Here is a 23530-nt window from a genome sequence, read left to right on the forward strand (position 1 = left end):
AGAGGTAGTAAAGTCTCTTATAGAAAGGACAAATGTGTAGTAGTAATTGGTTTCAAAACTTGGTTACGCATATTCATAGGTAACTGAAAATTTACACGTTCAATTAGCAAAAGTCAACAAGATAAAGTTGCCTAAACGAATTACAAACTCATCTTTAAGCTGACCTTCCTGAGTCATGGAGGTCAATGAAGTCCTTTACCTGCGGAAGGCAATGGCCGACAGCCAGGGGATCTCTGTGTTGGAGAATAACTGGGTGTTCGAATTCTAGGGACCTTTGAGATGACATGATAAAAACAGGAGCTGGAGGTTTGCGAATGAGGAGGTCGGTCTGGTGATGGTGGATTTACAATTTCAGCTGTGTTTTGACTTTCTTTAGATGAGATTTCTGTGGTAGGCAACAAAAACTCTTATTTAAAAAGTCCAGTCAAAATATTGAATGATGAATCTATAAAAAGCCAGTTGTTAGGTAAATGACAAACTAGAGACAAATGAGACCTCCCTTATAAGTGATTTTTTCCCTACTCTTCAAACACAGTACTCCCAAAAATCTAACACAAATTCCATCTCGATTAAAGACTAACCTGTAAAAGATGTTGGACTATGAGCGATGGTCCTATTTTCATCATGTTCAACAGTGCTGTTGATATCCGGCTCTACAACAGGAGGACGGCATTCCACAATCTTGCACGTATATACACAGCGCTTACGAGCATCTGTGGTACTCCAGTAAACCCTGGAACACCTGGCAAACAGATTTGTAAAAATCACAATAAGTGCGAGTGTAGAAGCACCTATTCAATTTTTGTTGAAACTTCTTCTCCATCCTATGTTCCTCAGTATCCTCAATCTATAGAATTTAGCTATCTTTCATGGATTTCGATTATAGATGACCTTAGTTGGGCGTTCCAAGCTTTCTGAAGTCGTTGGTTTTTCCTAGCTTCTCAGAAAACAGAGTATGATCTTTTTTTTTTTTTCTGTATCATAAGCCAGGTCTAAAAATAGTAAAATATCCTAAAACTCAAAGAAAAAACAGTAAAATATCCTAAAATATTAACTACTACAAGATACAATTTCTGGCTTTCAGGAAGGGATTACTGCCCCCACAATGCCCTAAAATGAAACAAAGGACAAACCCAAAGTGTTTCCTTGAAAGAAAAGCCCCATTAGAAAAGCATAATGCAATTGCTTCAAATTTGTTGGATACTGGAGGAGCCTAGTTTGTACAAGGACCTGACAGCTAAATATGGGGTATGGACTGTGTTGTTAGAATTGGAATGCAGAATAAATTGGAATACACGAAGCAATATGAGACTCCAAAAAGGGAGAGGCAGAAGGAGAATTTGGAATTCTGAATTTATACTGTCAACTTACTGGAAGTTTAAATAATTTGCTTTGTAAATTCATACTGGAGAATCTGATTATTATTATTGTGGGGCTTTCTATTATTATTGTGGAATTTTATATTTTATATATTTAGAAGGACATATAAAATGTAAAACTAGATATAGAAGCATGGGGTGTTTGATCCATGACCACAATCTGGATTTTTGCATCCAGATGATTGGAACTTACAGGAATCTTAAGCAACTGACCCTGTGCATTTTGGTGTATTCTCTTTAGGTTTTATTTGGAAATGATTCTAAAATTATGTCAAAAATACTTTCCTTCTGTAACTGGATTTCGATGACGTAAAGTGCTGCTTTAGTTCCACTCTACAAGCTGACGGAACCAGAGAACTAGCAAAAAAAAGTAATTATTTTTTAGTAGTAGTAAAAAATGGCTAACAAGTATGGCTCTACATTTAATGGCCTGCTCGGCACCTCAAGGTGCTCAAGTTATGGGGGCCGCTCGTCTTCTTTGTATAGTGCTACTTACTGATATCCAATAGGAAAGAGCTTATCCTCACAGTCCGAAAGATCATTCAGAATTCCCAAGCAGTCAATTGTCATCGAGCCTGGCCAGTGAAAGAAACATCGATTAGAAAAGACTCATGATTAAGGACTATAAAATGCCCCAGTGATACAGAGAGCCTTCCCCAATAATCAAGGCCTAGATCATACCGATCATCATGTGGATATTTTCTGGTTCTAAGCCATTGAGAAACTTCCTTCTCAAGCTGATTCCTTCAAAGTCCACAAACACTCTTCTAAAAACTTCAAATCCATTCTCAGGAACCACCTTAAATAAAAACCCAGGGTAGCTGTTAATAAGCTGTCCCTTTACACTTCATACTCATGATATTGACTCAGAGGGAAAGTACAGAACATATCTCAACATCACCATTCTATTTTAATTTCTGTATGTCTCATAGAAGTGACTCTAGGAACATCTTGTAGGAAGGCAAAACAGAGTTTACCATCTTGATATGTTTCCTAATTCCTAGGGAATTAAAAAAGCAACTGAAGTTCTCTTACCTCGCCTTTGATCAAATCCCGATGTCGCTGGCAATACACTTTCTTATCATCTAGAAAGACACAATTCTTCGCTCGGGAACACATGAAGTGATAATTGCTGGTGCAGGATGTCAGGCAACAACCTACAGTGGCTCCTGGCTTTTGGCAGAATTCACATCTCTGAAAATCCAGAAAGAATGGAGTTTTATTCAGGCATTCAGATGTTTTAAAGAGTTTGCCATCTTCTCTATATAATCACCCCACTCTGAGTTTCCTATAGTTTACTTTGTTTATTGGTAATGTGCTGAATTACAGAAAAGTGTTATGAACCACAAGGCCTCCTCTACAAATCCTCTCTCCCCATTATTCATGCCTATGATAAATATTATGATGTGATTTAGAACTTGGACAAAAAAACATAGTTTTTTTTCCTAGACTGAAGAATTGATTTAGACCAGATGAAACTTTAAAGATCAATGCTAAAAACATAATCCTGCTAGAAAGCTATTATAACCCAAACAGCCTCAGTTCTAGAAAGATTTCACTGGTCAGAAACATTACAGTTCTTTAACTACTAGACTTAATAATAACTCAAACTTACCATATGATTCAGAGATTTCTTTCAACTGGCCCTGTATGCCACCACCTTATTTCTTCATAGTCACAATCTTGGCTCCTTTCCAGAGATTTCTGTGCTCTTCATACAACTTACTTATACTTATGTTTCTTTGCATGTCTATTTTCTTGTTTCTTTTTGATTATCTTTCATCTTCCTCCCTCCTTCAAAATACTGCTTTTAAAATTTTACTCCTTTATGGTCTTTTTCTGATCAACACTCAGTTGATAACTTTAGCATTCTCTCTTCTCATTTCTGTGGGGTTTTATGTGGAACCAGAGTGATTCATCTGGGATCTCTGAGATCATTTAGTCTAAATCCCTTAATAAATGAACACTTTTCTCACACATTTGAATTATCTTTCAAATTAGATTATACATTGTCTTCTATTTCTTTTGCTGCCCTACTCTAACAGTCAAAATAGTAACCTGCCTATAGTGTACACCCAAAACTTGTTGGCTAACTTTTCTAAAGGCACTATGAAAAATTTCAGTGAGGCAGCATTTAACCACAGAAAGAGTATCTGGAAACTAAGGGGGAATATCTTGTTCACAAAATTTACCCACTATTTCTTACCAACTGCTTGCCCCTGATCACAGCCATGTGTACATTCTTTAGTGATCCATCATCATCTTCAAACACTTCCGCTGACCACAAAGCACAATTCACATGTGTCCACTCATTTTGGCCAATGTATAGCAAACGGCCAGCATCCTATGAAGTAGAGAGATTTCTTTTTTCTTCAAGAATATAATGTAAAAGACTTTCCTTGGTATTAGCTTTAGCTCAATCAAGATAACCTCAAGAAATCAACTGAAACCCTTTAAAATTTAAGGATGCATGCAAAAATCACCATTTATTTTTTTAATGTTTCTCTGTCTCTGTTTTCCTCCTTTCTAGACTACTTTTTCCATAGTCTGGAACTACTTTACAAATCTAAAGAATAAATAATATGTGATCAGTTTATAAAAATGTTAACTGACCTCTTTAAAACCATATTTCAAAGTCAGTTCTCTGAGCTTGCATTAAAAAACCTTTTTTTGCAATACCAATCAAAATCCCAACAACTTATTTTTCAGAAATAGAAAAACCAATAAGCAAATTTATCTGGAAGGGCAGGGTGCCCCGAATTGCTAAAAGTATCTTGAGGAAAAAAAACGAAGCTGGAGGTCTCACGCTGCCAGACTTTAAGGCATATTATGAAGTCACAGTGGTCAAAACAGCATGGTACTGGCATAAAGATAGATATATCGACCAATGGAATCGAATAGAGTGCTCAGATATAGACCCTCTCATCTATGAACATTTGATCTTTGATAAGGCAGTCAAGCCAACTCACCTGGGACAGAACAGTCTCTTCAATAAATGGTGCCTAGAGAACTGGATATCCATATGCAAAAGAATGCAAGAAGACCCGTATCTCACACCCTATACAAAAGTTATCTCAAAATGGATCAAAGATCTAAACATTAGGTCTAAGACCATAAAACAGTTAGAGGAAAATGTAGGGAGATATCTTATGAAACTTACAATTGGAGGCGGTTTTATGGACCTTAAACCTAAAGCAAGAGCACTGAAGAAGGAAATAAATAAATGGGAACTCCTCAAAATTAAACACTTTTGTGCATCAAAGAACTTCATCAAGAAAGTAGAAAGACAGCCTACACAATGGGAGACAATATTTGGCAACGACATATCAGATAAAGGTCTAGTATCCAGAATTTATAAAGAGATTGTCCAACTCAACAACAAAAAGACGGCCAACCCAATTACAAAATGGGAAAAAGACTTGAACAGACACCTCTCAGAAGAGGAAATACAAATGGCCAAAAGGCACATGAAGAGATGCTCAATGTCCCTGGCCATTAGAGAAATGCAAATCAAAACCACAATGAGATATCATCTCACACCCACCAGAATGGCCACTATCAACAAACAGAAAATGACAAGTGCTGGAGAGGATGCGGAGAAAGAGGCACACTTAACCACTGTTGGTGGGAATGTCAAATGGTGCAACCACTGTGGAAGGCAGTTTGGCGGTTCCTCAAAAAACTGAATACAGAATTGCCATACGACCCAGCAATACCATTGCTAGGTATCTACTCAAAGGACTTAAGGGCAAAGACACAAACGGACATTTGCAAGCCAATGTTTATAGCAGCGTTATTTACAATTGCAAAGAGATGGAAACAGCCAAAATGTCCATCAACAGACGAGTGGCTAAACAAACTGTGGTATATACATATGATGGAATATTATGCAGCTTTAAGACAGAATAAACTTATGAAGCATGTAATAACATGGATGGACCTAGAGAACATTATGCTGAGTGAGTGTAGCCAAAAACTAAAGGTCAAATACTGTATGGTCCCACTGATGTGAACCGACATTCGAGAATAAACTTGGAATATGTCATTGGTAACAGAGACCAGCAGGAGTTAGAAACAGGGTAAGATAATGGGTAATTGGAGCTGAAGGGATACAGACTGTGCAACAGGACTAGATACAAAAACTCAAAAATGGACAGCATAATAATACCTAATTGTAAAGTAATCATGTTTAAACACTGAATGAAGCTGCATCTGAGCTATAGGTTTTTTTTTTTATTTTTTTACTATTATTATTACTTTTATTTTTTTTCTCTGTATTAACATTCTATATCTTTTTCTGTTGTGTTGCTAGTTCTTCTAAACCGATGCAAATGTACTAAGAAACGATGATCATGCATCTATGTGATGATGTTAAGAATTACTGATTACATATGTAGAATGGTATGATTTCTAAATGTTGGGTTAATTTCTTTTTTTCCGTTAATTAATAAAAAAAAAGGGGGGAAATATATTACTCGCACTGCAAGGCTTTGTGCATGTGAAATAAAATACTGATCATCATGTAAAAGTAAAAAAAAAAAAACTCAAAAATGGACAGCACAATAATACCTAATTGTAAAGTAATCATGTTAAAACACTGAATGAAGCTGCAAAAAAAAAACAACAACCTTTTTTTTTTTATTGTAAGCTTCCTATGTGCCAGGCACTGAATCAGGCTTTACATCTATTATTTTACTTAATTCTCACAACTACCGTGAGGTAGGCAGCATTATTATCCTCATTTAAAGATGCACCTGAGGCTCAGAAAGGTTCAACTGCTTGCCAAAGGTCAGTGAGCTGGCAGTAAAGCAGAGAAAAGAAGCCAGTTAGCCTACCAGAACTGGGACTATCTTAACTAGTCTATTAAACTATATTAAATACAAGCTATTTAATATGCTACTTATATTTTACTGACTTTCATGAAATATTTTTGAGGACTTTCTAGTAGAAATGACCTGACACCAGCAGATTAATTTAAATACCAGTCATCATTTAAATCAAGTAAATCAGTTATTAAAAAAAAAATTTCAAATGCAACAAACTAAGTGACACATAAACATTAATGAAATAAATAGCACCCCAGGTGTCATAGTTGAGACACAAAGGACAAATAGTCCATTTTGGGTATCTATTAACCAGATCCCTATATCACAAAGTACTTACATTAGCACTGTCATCACCATATGTCAAACATAATGCACACTGTCTGTTATCTTCTATGCCTGGGGGTGGGTTCAGCTCTGGACTATCTTCTCGACTCCTGTCAGTACCTTGAAAACCAAAAGAAATCCAATTAAAATTGGCAAACTATGTCTGATTTTCAGGGTAAAAAGAAAACAATTCAGCTTAAATAGCTATTAAAATATACTTTCAAAAAGTTATACATTTTCCCAAGTTATGTCAGCGTCCATGTTACAATACTCGGCATATTTTTATCAATTTCTTGTTAACATGCAAGTGAAGCAAAAACACTGGTTTTATTACTTTCAAGAATGGCTTGACAGCAATACCATTGCTGGGTATCTACTCAAAGGACTTAAGGGCAAAGACACAAACGGACATTTGCACACCAATGTTTATAGCAGCGTTATTTACAATTGCAAAGAGATGGAAACAGCCAAAATGTCCATCAACAGACGAGTGGCTAAACAAACTGTGGTATATACATACGATGGAATATTATGCAGTTTTAAGACAGAATAAACTTATGAAGCATGTAATAACATGGATGGACCTAGAGAACATTATGCTGAGTGAGTCTAGCCAAAAACTAAAGGACAAATACTGTATGGTCCCACTGATGTGAACGGACATTCGAGAATAAACTTGGAATATGTCATTGGTAACAGAGTCCAGCAGGAGTTAGAAACAGGGTAAGATAATGGGTAATTGGAGCTGAAGGGATACAGACTGTGCAACAGGACTAGATACAAAAACTCAAAAATGGACAGCATAATAATACCTAATTGTAAAGTAATCATGTTTAAACACTGAATGAAGCTGCATCTGAGCTATAGGTTGTTTTTTTTTTTGTCTGTCTTTTTTTTTTGTACTATTATTATTTTTATTTTTTTCTCTATATTAACATTCTATATCTTTTTCTGTTGTTTTGCTAGTTCTTCTTCTAAATCGATGCAAATGTACTAAGAAATGATGATCATGCATCTATGTGATGATGTTAAGAATTACTGATTGCATATGTAGAATGGAATGATTTCTAAATGTTGGGTTAATTTCTTTTTTTTTCTTTAATTAATAATAAAAAAAAAAGAATGGCTTGAAAATTCCTTTTGATAGCTAAGTATATTAAATTCAGATATACAAAGACAATCATTTGCAACTAGAGGGAAATGGATAATGACTCTTCATTTGGTGCCTTACTCAAAATTGGTGGTGTAGGAGGATGTAGAGGAGTAGGTGAGTCCGGTTCTCCAGGCCCTTTGGGTTTGGGAGCTGGAATGATTTTCTTCATTAAAGGAGGCTGCTCAGTGTGGCTGTTTTCCTCTCGCTCCTGCCACTGAGCATAATTATGGTCAAGTGAAGGTGGAAGGACTGCGTTTGGTAACATCCCACTGCTGAAAATAATTGATTCAACAAGTATTTATTGCACTCCTACAATATACCTAGAACTGTACACAATAATCAAATTCTTGACACCATCAGGTCTTGGCCCAATGAATAAGCCACTCAGAGAATGTAAAAACAAGTCACAGAATTTGAAAACTGCCCAAATACTGCCAAATTACTATTTAAAACAATACAGAATCTCATTATATGATTCCTGGTTAAAGTTCCAGAAACAAATGATAATCCTATCAAAGATTCAAAAGGATTAACTGTAACCCACACCAAACTCTGAAATCTGTTCTATAACTAATTGTTGTGGTGTGCTTTGAAATGTATTGCTTTTTTGGTATATATATTATTTTTCACAATAAGAAAAAGTAAATGGAAAAAAATTAAAAACGAAAAAATTCAAAAGTATTTACTGGAATGAAAATTATAGGGTAAATATGGAGAATTCAAGAACAACAGAGAGGCACCATTTGAAATAAGTAAAATGGAACCTACTTATAACAAGGCCAATTACATGACTATACTGTATATGCATTAAATATATGCCACTAAAGTTCCCTAATACTTAACAAATACATTAAAAAAATAGAAGTAACCTGTAACTAATATTAAATGTCTCTAACCCAGTAGTGAAAAATCATTTCAATTGATTCATCTTTTAATATTAAAACCTAGTCTAAGAAAATCTTAATTTAGAAATGAGTACTGAGATTTCCAGCTGACTAGAAGAAAAAAAAGTACTACTAAATTTACTTACTTGCTCGATACTTTATTTGGCTCCCAAAACCTGGACTTTTTGACACTGAACCATGGAAAAACACGTTCCATTTGCTAAAAGAAAAACAAACAAAAAAACAAATGTAAACATGTGACCATTCATTTGGAAGCCACACAAAAACCAATAACTTCACACCAGCTTTTCTTTCAATATGAGGATAATTTCTGGCCACCAAGGGAAAGATCCATCCACTCTGGCAACCATACCAACTTTCTCCCAAAGAAGCAGGGACATGAATACACCAAAAGAAGATTAATACACACAGTAAAGCAAAAAGTAGACGAGAGAAAGTCCACTCTGTTGCTGGGGTAATTACTCATAGATAAGAATTAAAAACATGAACTATCAATATAATTTACCCGGATAAAGAAGGACTTGACCATGCTGTTGGCCTTTTTAATCTCCGGCTGCCCTCCATCTGAGTTAATGGCTGCTTGAATGATCTTCACGATGTCATCACTGAACTCCAGCTATATGCAAAAACAGAGCATTCATTATTCACAAAACAGTATGCACTCAAAACCACTTCTTCCCTCGCAAATCACAAGCACAGACACTCATCAGAAAATTGACACCTTATTTTTATAAATATAATTTCTCTTTAGCTGAGGGCTTTGGGATTTGATCTACAATTAACTTGTAGCAGTTAAGAGATGCCAGTATAATAAGGCAAGAAAGCAAATAAATGAGCTGATCATGGTAAGTTCCCCAAACAGGTCCACAATTTTCTTATTTGTATTAAAATGAATAAATAACTGAGAAGAAAATACAAACCATGAAATAATAGATGATGCTTTGTTATACATTCTTAAAACCATAAAAATAAAAGGCATATATCTACAAACGAATACCCTGTGAATAAAGGTACACTATTCAGATTTGAGTTCAAATGAGGTTCACACGGTGTGATTGTGAAAACCTTGTGTCTGATGCTCCTTTTATCTACCTTATCAACAGACGAGTAAAGCATATGGAATAAAAATTAATAATGGGGGAACAAATGTTCAAATAAATTTAGAGTGAAATGCTGGTGATCGGTGAGGGGGAGGGGTGGGGGGAATGGTATGCATGAATTTTTTTGTTTTCTTTTTAATTCTTTTTCTGAATAGATGCAAGTGTTCCAAGAAATGATCATGATGATGAATATGCAACTATGTGATGATATTGTGAATTACTGATTATATATGTAGACCGGAATGAACAAAAGTTAGAATGTTTGCATTTGTTTGGTGTTTCTTTTTTGTTATTTAAAAAAAAATGTAAAAATTAATAAAAAAAAAATGAAGTTCACATTAACATTTTTTCCATAAATAGTTCTTAGTACTTCTTCTTAAAACAAAACTAGTTTCCAAAAAAAGTCAAGTTAAAAATATCAACAACAATATGTTTTAAGACATGGCCTTCCCTATGATAATCCATCTTCTGAAACACAGAACTAAAATAATTCATGTATTTTTAGGTACCTAAAGCAACATGATATTTCTAAATGGAATACAAATCACCTTTTAATTTACTTATACCCAGCCTCATCCCCCAGAAGACCCAAGGAAGCTAAATTGGCATTGGGAATTTTGGGACTTTACTCTAGAGACATACCACAGATGTGTAGTTTCCTTGATCCATTTTCCTCTTGACTCCCTCCAGATCTAAAGGCTGCTGGTCTTCCTGTTTGCTGACCTCAGTGAGCACTGGTGGGTCAGGTCCTTCTGGGGAGCTGCGGGAGGGTATACTTTCCTCTGTCTCTGGATTTAAATCCGGAGGCTTGGCAGCCTGTTGCCAGGAAAGATATGTTTCTTTTATCTAACACTGAAAATGAGGCATCCATGTAAATTCTATTAAAATTAATAAAGATAGAATGGAATGATTTAAATTTTAAAACTCAAAGATTATAAAAATTATCAGAGATTTTCAGAAAATAGAAAAGTAAAATCAAAATAAACCTGTTCAAAGTCCCTTGAAGGACTGAAGAAAAATATGGGACTATTAAACTTTCCTACCTGGGAAATCCCTGATACTCTCTCAAACACTAGGGATTCCCAAGTTAATAGGCCAAGCCCTTGAACTTAGTCTTGCTCTTATGAAAATTATTTTTATAGCAGAGAAGCTAAGCCTACCTGTAATTATGCCTGAGAGTTACTTTCAGAGAACCTCTTTTGTTGCTCAGATGTTGCGCTCTCTCTCCCTAAGCCCAACTCTATAAGGAAAATCATTACCCTCCCCCTCTACGGGGGACATGACGTCCAGGGGTTTGAGGCTCCCTGGCAACATGGGACATGACTCCCAGGGATGAGCCTGGCCCTGGCACTGTGGAATTGACAATGCCTTCCTGACCAAAAGGGGAAAAGAAATGTATCAAAATAAGGTATCAGTGGGTAAGAGAGTTCAAATAAAGTCGAGAGGCTATTCTGGAGGCTACTCTTATGTAAGCTACTGCGAGATATTGTAGATTGCCACAGTTTGCCAAACCCTAGCAAATATCATTCCTATTAAACCTACAGAACACCCAGGGCTCTATCTGAGATTCTATAAAAGTTGTACGCACTAAGTTTACTTTTCAGAAACCTAAAACCTTCATATGGTTCCTAAGCCAGAAACACAGAAGCGCCAGTCTCTCTAAGAACATCAACCAGCTCCATCCCCTATCTCATACCGTAGAAACCCCTTTTACATGTGAAAAAAGTTAGACCGGGCACAGCCCAAATATCCCCAAAGATTGGGAGAAGGAACAAAGGAGAAGGAGGAGTTATAACAGAGAAGATAGGATTTAACAAATGAGTATGACTGAATCATGTTGATATTTATTTTTAGTCTCCAATGTCTTGGAGCAGATAGATGGAAAAACCTAAAATTATGGAACTGTAACCCACACCAAACTCTGAAATCTTTTCTATAACTACTTGTTAAAATACACTCTGAAATGTATTGCTTTTTTGTATTTGTTATATTGAAAAATAAAAAATGTTAAAAAAGTCACATAGAAAAAAATATCACAGAAACCACTGTTTCTTCAAACAAGTGAATTCCAAGCTGGGAGTGGGGGAGGTGTGGGATCTATTGATTAAAAAGGACTTTAGGAGATACGTGCAATGTATGGACCTTATGAAAATCCTGACTTGTACAAACTGACTAGTAAAAAAAAAAGTTAAGACAATTTTGAATACTGACATTAAAAAACTGTAAACACTATAAAATATAAAAAAAAGATGATTGTCATCTAATAGTTTGGCTAGGCTAACTTGCTTGATAACTTCCAGATATAGTAAGAAGAAATCCAAACTGCATCCTGTTCCCTTTGAGTAAGATAGCAGCATACTTTCCTATTCAAAAAAATGGAGCTCTATTAAAAGACAAAGTAGGAGCCCAACTCGGAGTGAAAGTTATCTATATGGTTCTTCCAATATTATATCTTATGTTCCTTACAACTATTTTATAGCGATACACTTCATAACTTACATGGTCTATAAAAACAGTGGCTTCAAACTGTGTCCTGAGAAGTCCTAAGGACATCCCAGAGCCAGCCGGTTCTCGAGCCCCACTACTACCACCTTGGTTAGGCCACCATTCTTTCTTCTACCTGGATGACCATCATTGCCTCCTAACCATTGCTCCTGTCTCTAGGTTTCAGCCTCCTCAATTCCTCTTCTCCACTCCAATCAGGATCACTTTTCTTTTTCTAAAAAAAAAAATGGGTGAAGTCCTTCACCAACTCCCTATACCCTCCAGGGCACAAAGTCCAAATTTCTTTATTAACAGGAAGGCCTTTAAAATAAGGCCCTTTTCCTATTTCTTATTCCAAAGAAGCTCCTACTCTTGGCTCTAAAAATTTTCCTAATGGTTATGACCAAAACAAGTAATGCTAAGAAATGAAATTGAGAGTGGAAAGAAAACATTGCGTTATCAGATAAAAAGCACCTAAGGGCAAGCTCTCTGAAAACAAAATGAGACTCGGGCCTACCTGTCGGTAGCGTAGCAAGTGGCTGGTGGTCCTAGAATTCAACAAGGCTGTCAGAACTTGCTTCAGAGATATCTGTAGCTCTTTTTCAAGGGCCAGTCGCCACTCTGCAGGATGCCTCTCAGTACAATTCACACAAGTATAGGCCACGCTTTCTGGCAGATTAGATAGAATCTCATACATCTCATCTAGGAAAACAAAAATCTACAATGACAAAGTGCTCTGAAGACACAAGAGAGAAGGAACAGAGGAAAGAACTCCACTGAACTAACTATAGCACTGTGATTAGGAACAGATTTAAGACTGTAATATCCCCTAGGAACTCACACATATTGATCTCCAAAAGAGGTATTATTAATCAACACTAATTCAGTATTTGCTTATTGGAGAATCAGCAAGCCAAGTAATGTTACCCAAGGACAGCAAATAAATATTTTAAAGGATGTGCTCAATATAAACAAGCATCAACTTAAAACAATGCTCATTCTAGAAACCAAAAAATAAACTTAAAAAGACTTCAAATAACAACACTACCATAATTTTAGGTTTATATTGTTATGGAGGTTGCAGATGTAGCAGTAACTAGAAAGAAAGAAACTATAATAAAAAGACTCCAACCTTCTGTACCTGAAAGATTCTCACATTTGGAATGGACCCAGCGATCACACTTCCCACACTGCATCATCTTACTCTCATAGTCATCATCATCATAACATTTGTCACAGAGAGGACAGAAGTTTCCTGAAAGCAAAGCAAAGCTTTCAGCAGTGCTTTGGCTCATACACCAATACTTTTTTAATGCTCTTATGTATGCCAACACAGACTAAAGTGCAAGCCATTATATTCTTCTGGAATCGCCAAATGCCAGTACATCTGCAAAGTGTCAAGACTATTCTGAACTCCTAGAAATCCTTCATATTTGCCACTAGTTCTGCTCTTTAGCCCCAGATATAAAGGTCATCATGCTGTAGGTTTTACAGATGACATGACAGAAAGACAATGGAAGAGAACACTTTCTCTTTAACGTCCAAGAAATGTTTAAACTTTAAAAAAGAGGTGGTGATATGGGAGTAAAAAACATAGTTAATTTAAACTTTTCCTTTTCTCCAGTACTTCTGCATTAGAGCTTAAAGCATTACTTCCTAAATTTCAGTACTACCTTGTTGTACAAGCTTCATGAATTTCCTTTAACCATTTATCCACTCTATTATTTTTCCATTTTTTAACTTAATAGACTCCTTTAAATTGATTTGCCTATTTTACTTAAATAATTTTAACAGTGAACTTTATATCATCACTGTCCTAAGTCAGTAAAATAATGAGTTCAGTGTGTTATAATTACTTTCTAGCATAACTATTAAAATTAAATGTTATGACTGAGTACCACCCATAACAAATAAATGTGCATGTGTCACACTTTGAGAAATACTAGTTTAGAATGTTTCACTGTGATTAGCTATTATAAAAAGTCCCCTTAATTATTCTTATGCAAAGGGAAGAGCAAAACCAGAAATTTGCTAAATGTGCCCAAATGTTATCCCTGACAGGATGTATAAGACTTTTCATTTAATTCTACTGGAGTGTCCAGTTCACCTTTGAATCACCAAGTACAAACTTCAAAAGTTGACAAAACTAGTTTTTTGGGGGTACCTTTAGCAAAGAGTTTGGCACAATCGTGGCACAGTGAAAAATCGTGAGACCACTGTGCATCCCACCCTTTGCCTGGCGTTGTGGATCCACAGCTCTTGCAGCGAACACACTTGGTACAGATCTGGAAAAGAAGAACAGGAATTCAATACAAATTTCTTATTTTTAATTTCCTTTATTATTTAAAAAAGATCTCAAATGCAATCGACTTCTAAATTTGATTTCTTCACTGGGATGGCATTCCCAATAATGAGGCAAAAAAAAAAAAATTGTGATCTTGACATCCTCAAGCAAGGATATTCTTATAATAAATTGTGCAAGCCCGACGGACACATGAAAATTCTCTTTGAAACAGTGTAATATGTGTACTCACCCAAACTTTCTTTTTCTTTGTGGGTTTGGTGGGGTAGTTTGGTCCCAGGCACTCAGGGTGATAGCTGTTTCGGCACTTATTACACTCCAGCAGCTGCTATAAGAAAATATAACAGCAAAAAGGTGGGCAGCACATCAATGTCAAAAACCCTGATTACTTAGTTTGCCATATTTATTTTCAAGTAAGTACAACACATCATTATAACAGTTTAAATTTCTTCATAAATTATTCACTCTCAATTAAAACATAGGGATTTATCACTTGTCAAAGGCACTTGTGTTTAATTTTCTAATAAGGAGGATTTCATTTATTTGGGGGATCTTATTCAATGCCAATTTTTCTGCTACACTTCCAAAATTAACATGCAAAAACAGGAAACTGTTTACATACAATTTAAATGTAAACACAGACTAAGTCAACAGAGAAAAGAATATAGGCACAAAGATCCCAACATCTGGATTTCAAGAACTCATTAAAGGGCAAGAAAAGAGATGGAGAGCAATACCCTAAATAGTATTGCCTGGAGTTGTGGCTCTACAGCTCTTGCAATTTTATACCTTTGTAGCCTGATGCTGCCTTCCACAAACATGACAGAATTTGCAGCGACGACAACACCAATTTTCCAACTGGTCCTCCAGAGGGCGCTCGTTCTCCTCTAAGCAAAACTTATGGAAGGGCTCACAACAGACTTGGCAATAGACAAACTGTCGTAAAATGGAAACACAGAAGTTTATCAAATAACATGTAGAAATATCAACCAAACCCTACTTACATACTTTGGGTTTCTTTAAACAATGACTATGTAAAAAAAAACACAGTATCAGACATTGCAGGAGATTCAGAGGACTAAAGTGGTAACAGACGTATAAAGCAACCAAATAAATATAATCCAAGGTGTAACAGAATGTGCTGAATGCCCTGAGGTATAAACAAAGAGCTACGGGACTGTAAAAGAGTTAGGTAGGTGAAGTTGAGGGACTGAGGAAGAGAATGGAGAGGTGAGGAGGGGAGAGAGATCTTGTTGGATACCAGCAAGGAGAGAGACTAGAAAAGATTTCATGAAGAAGGTCCCATTTGAGATAGCTTTCCCAGAACTGAGAGCACGCTGACAAAGGAGATGGGGAGTGGAAAGAATCTCAGGTATAGAGAAAGATATTTAGGCAACATTCTTGCATTCTACAAACATTTTAGTGATTGTCCATTAAATACAAAGCAAGGGGGTGCTGTTTAAACCACTGTTTAAGGTGCAATGGGTGTGAAATTGGAAAGAGAAAGGTAAGGGCTATACCACAGAGCCCTAGGGGTAGGAAAAATCAGTACCTCATACAACAGGCTTTGAAAGTTTTTGTGCAATAGACTGAAAAGCTATATAAGCTCTAGTTTGTCTTTTTCATCTCTAATTTCAGAAATAATGAGGATTACCTGGAATTTTCTTTTGCCATAAAGGAATTATTGGGACAGATGATGAAATCTAAATAAGGTGTACAGACTATATTATAGTAATGTATCAATGTTAATTCCCTGATTTTGATAACCATACTGTGGTTATATAAGAGAATATCCATTATTTTAGGAAATGCATATTCAATTATTTAGAGACAAAAGGGCATATCTGCAACTTGCTCTCAAATCTTTAGAAAAAAAATCCCTCTATATAAAATATATGCATATATTTTATTTATTATTTTGTAAAATACATGCACACATACACGTACAAAGAGGCAAAAGGATAAAGCAAATATGGTAAAACATTAACATTTGGGGAATCTGAGTGAAGGGTATACAAGAATTCTTTGTAGTATTCTTGAACTTTTCTGTAAATCTGAAGTCATGTCAATATAAAGTTTTAAAAAATTTGACTGAAAGTTCTAAGAAATAGTCATGATGATGAATATGCAACTATGTGATGATATTGTGAATTACTGATTATATATGTAGAACGGAATGATCATATGTTAAGAATGTTTGTTTGTTGTCATATTTTTTTAAATTTAAAAATAAAAATTTTTTTTTGAAAATTTGCATGGAGGGAGAATTCATCAAGGACTGGTCATGCTTTAGGGGGGCAATGCAGGGAGTAAGCTATTTATTCTCCAATTTGCTTTTTAGGAATCCTATGGGAATGCTATGCACAATTAACACAATGTAAATTAGAGCAAATATACTCTGGAAAAAGATGTGTTTTATCACAGAAGTTGAAGGACTGCTGCAGAAAGCTATTACTGTAGGTAGCATATGTATGGAAGGAGGCATTAGATTATGGAGGAAAAGAGATACAGTAGACCCCTGGCTCCTGTAGATAGAATATCAGTCTCAATGATATCTCAAGTAACCCCAACACAGAACAATATGTTGTCTGTAATAAGCACTAAGAAAATATTTGCTTAATGAATGTATACCAGGCAATAATTTGCAATTTTGATAATGCGTAATTTTATCATTGGTTTAATCAGCATACAACACATTCTTTTTTGTATATTCATTATCATGATCATTTCTTAGAACATTTGTATCAATTCAGAAAAAGAAAACAGAAAAAAATTCATACATACCATACCCCTTACCCCTCCCTTTCATTGATCACTAGCATTTCAATCTACTAAATTTAACATTTGTTCCCCCTATTATTTATTTATTTTTAATCCATATGTTTTACTCATCTGTCCATAAGGTAGATAAAAGGAGCATCAGACACACGGTTTCACAATCACACAGTCACATTGTGAAAGCTATATCATTATACAATCGTCTTCAAGAAACATGGCTACTGGAACACATGTAGTATTTACATGAACCGATTCATGTAAATACTTTTTTATTCACTGTTTCACAAATCACTCTGTTTCCCTCATATTTATAGGCAATTTATATTTCTCATTTGTGAATTATCCATTCCCGTCCTTTGCTTATATTTGAATTTAAGAGATGAGACTATTAAACTTTTCAACTCAGTAACTTTACTACTCTAGTAGAAGCAGAATCCTTCTTGAAATCTAAAAAACTTCAAAAGCATTTTATTAGCTGATTTAAACCAGGGGTAGTATCTACCAAATAACAACAAAACAGACTATAATGATTTATTTCATCCAGAGCAAAATAATCTACTACAATACTTTCTATGGTAGGAAGAAGCAGGAAAGCTTACCTCTACATGCCCACTGCTGGCACAGAGAAAGCAAACCACCCTGGGTGTTATAGGAACAGAGGTCAGGATCCCCAAGCCTCCCATCTCCCACACATTTTCTGCTTCACAATCCTCCTGTGGAGAGAGAGAAAGATTTGGATTTGAAAGTAAAGATGAAAAGCATAAAATTAGAGGAACACCAGCATGTAGAGAGTACTTCATTTCAATGAGTTCAAAAATAAATGCTACTTTAAAAATTATTAATCTTTGATATAAACTATTAAAAGGCTCACCTATCAGTTGAATTCATATTAAATATACTGCAAAAATATACTGGGGGGGCGGGCCGCGGTGGCTCAGCGGGCAAAGTGCTTGCCTGCTATGCCGGAGGACCTCGGTTCGATTCCCGGCCCCAGCCCATGTAACAAAAACGGAGAAACAGAATACAATAAAACAAGAAAATGTTTAAAGATGTTTCCCTTTCTTCCTTCCTTCCTTCCTTCTCTCTGTCTTTCCTTTAAAAAAAAAAAAAAAAAAAAAAAAAAAAAAAAATATACTGGGATTGAATTTCTCATAGAGTTTTGCTGATTCAATAAGTCATCATGGTTTGATGATTCCTTTGGTAAAGAATGATTTCTTCAGACACTGTCCTCACCTAAAGGCAGATATTGCCCAGGATGGGTAGGAAAACCCTGTGTTCTTCAGCTGCCTCTCAGCGACCTCCCCTGAGTGATCAGCACTCACACATCTGAACTCACCTGGTACCAGGGGTTCTTATGCATTTCCCCTGCCTCTTTCAACACCCTTGGTAACATCATTTTATTTATTTAAAGTCCACAATGCTCAAAATATTATGTGGTCACAAAACCCCTTTACCTTAAAGTCCACTCTGATCCTGTGGACTCCATCTGCTGGGATTTTTTGTTTGGAACCATTGCCATTGGAGAGAGTGTTGAGGATGTTCAAAGTGCCTGCATTCTCCTGCTTACTAACTGGAGGTGGTTTTTCCTAAGGAGGCAGGAGACGGATATAAAACAAAACCACATGGCACTTTAAAAAAGCAAAAAATATAAAAATAAAAAGATACCCTGTTTGCCTTCAGATATTAAAGATATTGTAACAGATAATAAATCAAATGATATATTTTATTAATAGATCTGGAAAATAAGTTCCAATATAAGCATCCTACAGAAACAGAAAAAGAGATCTTTAGAAGATACTAAAGATGTCTCTTTAAACATAATAAAAATAGCGGACACAAAGAAGAGTGAACGTTGCAGATATTCCTATAAGGCGTTGAGGGTAAAAAAAACCATTATGTCAAATGGTCTGCAGCATTAGCAGATTCCTAGGCTAGAACACGTGGGATCACAAAGAAGGGCAAAGCAACAAGAAAAAAAAGAAAGGGGCTAAAGCCTAAATCTGAAGTTTGTGTGTGTTAACTTAAACCATCTACCTAGAAGCAGGAATGCAGTTTGGTTCACGTAATCACACAAATGTCAAGGAGAAGACTATTTCCCTACAGAATTAAAATACATCCCTGGAAAATGGCAGAGAAACAAACAACTCCTCACCTTTTCTTTTGGTTTTTGTTTTACAGGAATACTTGGGCGGGGAGCCACTTTTTTCTGCTTGCTTTGCTCTGGACCTACGGAATTCAAAATAAGTTTAAGATGTTCCAGAACTTACAGTTTATGCTAAATAACAATGACTACTTTAGGAATGATTGGCCTGTGAGGAAAGGGCATTAGAAGAAGTGAAAAGTTACTTAAACTTTATGATTTAAATAGGAAATTAAGACAATATCTCCACTTTGATTAGTTTTTGCTTCTATTTCTTTATTTTACATAGTAATTAAAAAGAGCTAATTTTCTTGAACCCAAGATTTAAAAGTATGCATTTCAGTTTTCCAAATGCTGTTTAAGAGTGCTTCTTTGTTGGTACTTCTGGTTCAGCAATTCCTTCTTGCCTCCCTCACTTACCTGATTCTGGTGGCGGAGGCTGCTTTTTCTTGGGCTCACTAGGAGTGGTCTTAGGAACTTCTTTTCTTGGTGGTCCAGCACTAGGTGGCTGTGGGGAAATGACTGGCGCTGGCTGGGACACCTGCTTGGTGGACTTCCTGGAAGCTGGAGTGGTGACTTGTTTGGATTCAGGCCCTGTAGCCGAAACATTTACTTCTTCGCTCTTTTCCTCAATGGGCTTTCGTGGAGGAGGTTCACTGCTGCCTTTCTTTGGAGCAGGATCCTCTCTAGCTGATGGGGTGGGTTTCTGACTAGAGTCCACTAAGTTCTTGACAACACTGCTCTCTTTGCTCTCTTTCTTTTCACTGGTCTTAGATTTTTTCTCTTTCTTTTTCACAGCTAGGAAACAAACAAACAAATAGGAAAAGATCGTCTAATTTTAAGTAAGGCTGAATAGTTTTTATTTAAATAAAAGCATAGAAATTTAATATGATTCTATTCTCAGTCTCCCAATGCTAAAGTTGGTACTAAGAGGCTCAAAAGTTAACGCCAATTCAGCAGGTTAAAAAGGTATATTTTTAATGCTCTAGGAAATGGAATGGGCTATAATTTTTATACGAATTTTTAAAACTTTTTAGTATGGGAATTTTCAAACATATCCCAAAGCGAAAGGAATAGTAAAAAGAACCCTCATGCACTTATCATACAGTTTCAACAACCATCAAATTCCTAGGAAAGGGCAGTACTTAAAAAAAAAAATGAGTCATCTCTTTACTCTGGATATATGTGGCCATACAGGATTAAAGCAGAAGCATTCAGGGGAGATCTTTTTACAACACTACCTTTAGCTTGTTTTTGAAGGTAGGCTTTGGAAGGCATCCACTGTAGATTCTGGCATTTTCTCATCCTAAGATAACAAGGATGAACCACAAAATAAAGTACATTTAGAAGAGCAGCAATTGGAGCAAGTGTTAATTTGTCTGCAGTAATCGGTGAACCTTTCCTCAGGTTCACTTTCTCATTTGAAAAGAGGGACTGCTGGTTACTCATTAAATGAGTCTCTGAATTCTTGGATCAGCTCTTTTACTTACCTTTCAGATCTAAAAGGAGCAAACATCCAATTATTTTTGGAATGGAATTCGAATTTCTTATAACCTAACATTGACTAGCACCATACACAAAATGATCAGTCCATATTTCTTATAGTCAAATCAGTACTGTTCTCTGATGAGATTAATGTTCAAATAATAACCTAAACACAAAATTGACCAAAATTACCCAACAAATGCAAAAAATACTACTATATCTCATGGCTTTGATATATGTTTCATTCCTCAATTTAAATTTAATGAAACTCAAATTTAATCTGAAAACCAAAAACTGCACTAAATTCATTCCAATGTCTAAATTTAGCACAATTTTATCTTGCAATCGTGTATCTTTTTGCCTATCTGTGAACTACCTCACTTGTTTCCATTGAAGGGACTGCACCAAGACAAGGTTACCACTGACAGCCAGACAAAACCAACACAGAACTACTTACCATCTCCTAAAAGTCTCCCCTGAAGTAAATAATATAGCATGTCTCCCAAGTATGCTTTATAAATGGCCCTCGGGTTATTCATTCATTTATTAAACAAAAAACTATTGATATTATTTATTCCTTGTGCCAGGTATTTATATGTAAGATGCTCAAACACCAAAATTTCTATTTATGTACCTCTCTCAATACACTTTAAACAAATTATCCCAGATGGCACTTACAAGAGTATCCACAAACTGACTGAAAAAAGGGAGGAAAGGTAGAGTAACAAGAAATTCCTTATCAAGTGATAATATGCACAAGATATTCTAAGAGTCAGAGGGCAAAGAGGCCTGGATTCTATAAAGATAAAAGTGATTTCACTTGACCTAATAAATACTATATCAATTTTTAAGTAGGAACCCTCCAGAACTGTGCCATGTGATACAGTAACCAGCAGGTTATTTAAATTTCAATTAATTAAAATTAAATGAAATTAAAATTTCAGTTCCTCAGTCACCCTGACCACATTTCAGATGTTCAAGCACCACATCTGGCTAATGGCTATCACATGGGACAGAATAGACATGGAATATTTCCAATATTGCAGAAAGTTGTATTGGACAGTGCTGCTCCAGAGAATTTCTTACGTAAGCACAGGCGAAACCTACTCACATCACAAAATCCAAACCTGCAACTAATATTGCAACTCAAGGAGATTCAATACAACAACATTCGGGTTTCTGGTGCATCTTTGCAAAGAAGTAGGGATAAACAAAGAACTCCACAGCTGAGAGGCCAACACCTCAGAGTAGGACATCCACTCACTTGCAGCACTGCTTCTTGATATTGCGGCCACCAAACTTGGGCTTGTCTAAGCAATTAGTACAAACGCCACAGTCCTCAGGCACCTGGCAGCCTGGACACTGCCCACACCGCCTTGATCGCCGTCCCTTCTTCACTGGAGGTTCCTGAGGCGCCTTGTTTCTAGTGACAGGTTTAATTGGTTTTATGGGTGGAGCAAGAGGTTCAGCATCTTCTGAGCCAGCAATTGATGACTTGTCTGTTAAAGAAAGAAATGTGCCATTAGTTCTGAAGGAGTACCTTAATCCCTTACTGGAAGCTGAGTGTCAGGTGCCTGGGCCCTCAAAATCCATTTTATTATTTTATTATAAACATTCAAACATCATTTTAATTGAGACCCCAAAAGTGAAATATATTATAATAAAAATATCCATGTGCAGAACATAAGCTGTTTTAAATAATTATTTAAATATTTCAAAATGCCTATGATTTGCAATTTGATGAAAGCAAAAATTCAAACACAGAAAGCAAAGCATAGTCTAACCTAAAATCAAGAATGTATACTGAATGCCTCTGAGGGTTCTCTAAACCTCTCAATTTTAAATAAGCAGCTACCCTGCATTTATGGACTATATGGCAGCCATGAGGATGCATATACCTCCATCCACAAGGTGCATAACTGACCTAAGACCCCAGTACTGGGCTCTGAAATCCAGCAGTGCAAGAAGGCCATGCTTCCCATGGATTGCTCCCAGGCAATGAATGAATTACGCTAGGTCTGTTCTTGGGAGACAGAAGTCTCCTCTGGCAGCCAACTTTTGCTCAAGGAGTCCCCAACGGCCTTGGCCAAACCTTTTCACTATTGCAGAGCTGTCTAGGAAACTTTCACCCAACTTTCACTCAGATCATATTTGCATTACGGTCTAAGAAGCTCTTCCATCCTTCCCGGGCTCCCTCCCTTTTCCCTCTAGTAAAATCCTTGCACATTTAATCCCATTTTACCATCTGCTTTTCAGAGGACTTCAACTGCTATGAAGAGCCTCCTGGGTATCTCCTAGAACGACCAGTAAACAAAGCACATGTCTGTTTAGACTGCTGACAAACCTAACCTACCGTCATTCCCCATGGAAGACAAAATCTTTTCTCGTTCTTCCCATGGTAAGGCACTCAGGGTGGGCATGTCATCAGGAAAGACAGCTCGTTTTCGGCCAAGGGCAACAGCAGCTCTTCTGCAGACGTGTTTAATCCGGGGTCCTCGCACAGAAGTCTCTGATGAATCACTTTCTTGACCCTGAATATGAGGCAAACAAAATCAAAGAAACAAACAAACAATAACAACCATACATGTTGAAAATATAATTAAATGATGCCATGGTACAATTGACTGATTTATTAAGATCTAGACTCAAAATAT

At 36.2% G+C, this 23530-nt stretch overlaps 1 protein-coding gene across 4 annotated transcripts in view; it reads right to left on the minus strand.

Annotated features, from left to right (window-relative positions):
- KMT2A (lysine methyltransferase 2A) overlaps nt 1–23530 on the minus strand; it is a 91606-nt gene that overhangs the window by 37048 nt on the left and 31028 nt on the right. For 2 of the 4 annotated variants that reach the window (XM_077112744.1, XM_077112742.1), the window contains 23 exons: nt 23230–23407; nt 22141–22375; nt 20633–20697; nt 19812–20189; nt 19404–19477; nt 18706–18837; nt 17851–17964; nt 15263–15409; nt 14706–14801; nt 14336–14456; nt 13304–13426; nt 12689–12873; nt 10330–10503; nt 9093–9203; nt 8713–8786; nt 7761–7954; nt 6543–6649; nt 3586–3723; nt 2415–2573; nt 2061–2178; nt 1876–1954; nt 582–742; nt 200–385 (listed from right to left, as the gene is read on the minus strand). In XM_077112744.1, the coding sequence (XP_076968859.1) occupies nt 200–385; nt 582–742; nt 1876–1954; nt 2061–2178; nt 2415–2573; nt 3586–3723; nt 6543–6649; nt 7761–7954; nt 8713–8786; nt 9093–9203; nt 10330–10503; nt 12689–12873; nt 13304–13426; nt 14336–14456; nt 14706–14801; nt 15263–15409; nt 17851–17964; nt 18706–18837; nt 19404–19477; nt 19812–20189; nt 20633–20697; nt 22141–22375; nt 23230–23407 (3349 nt within the window). The remainder of the gene's footprint in view (nt 1–199; nt 386–581; nt 743–1875; nt 1955–2060; nt 2179–2414; nt 2574–3585; nt 3724–6542; nt 6650–7760; nt 7955–8712; nt 8787–9092; nt 9204–10329; nt 10504–12688; nt 12874–13303; nt 13427–14335; nt 14457–14705; nt 14802–15262; nt 15410–17850; nt 17965–18705; nt 18838–19403; nt 19478–19811; nt 20190–20632; nt 20698–22140; nt 22376–23229; nt 23408–23530) is intronic. The other 2 variants (XM_077112746.1, XM_077112743.1) reach the window with 1 other exon arrangement.

Source organism: Tamandua tetradactyla, chromosome 8, assembly GCF_023851605.1.
Source record: "Tamandua tetradactyla isolate mTamTet1 chromosome 8, mTamTet1.pri, whole genome shotgun sequence".
In the NCBI taxonomy this organism is placed as follows: Eukaryota; Metazoa; Chordata; class Mammalia; order Pilosa; family Myrmecophagidae; genus Tamandua; species Tamandua tetradactyla.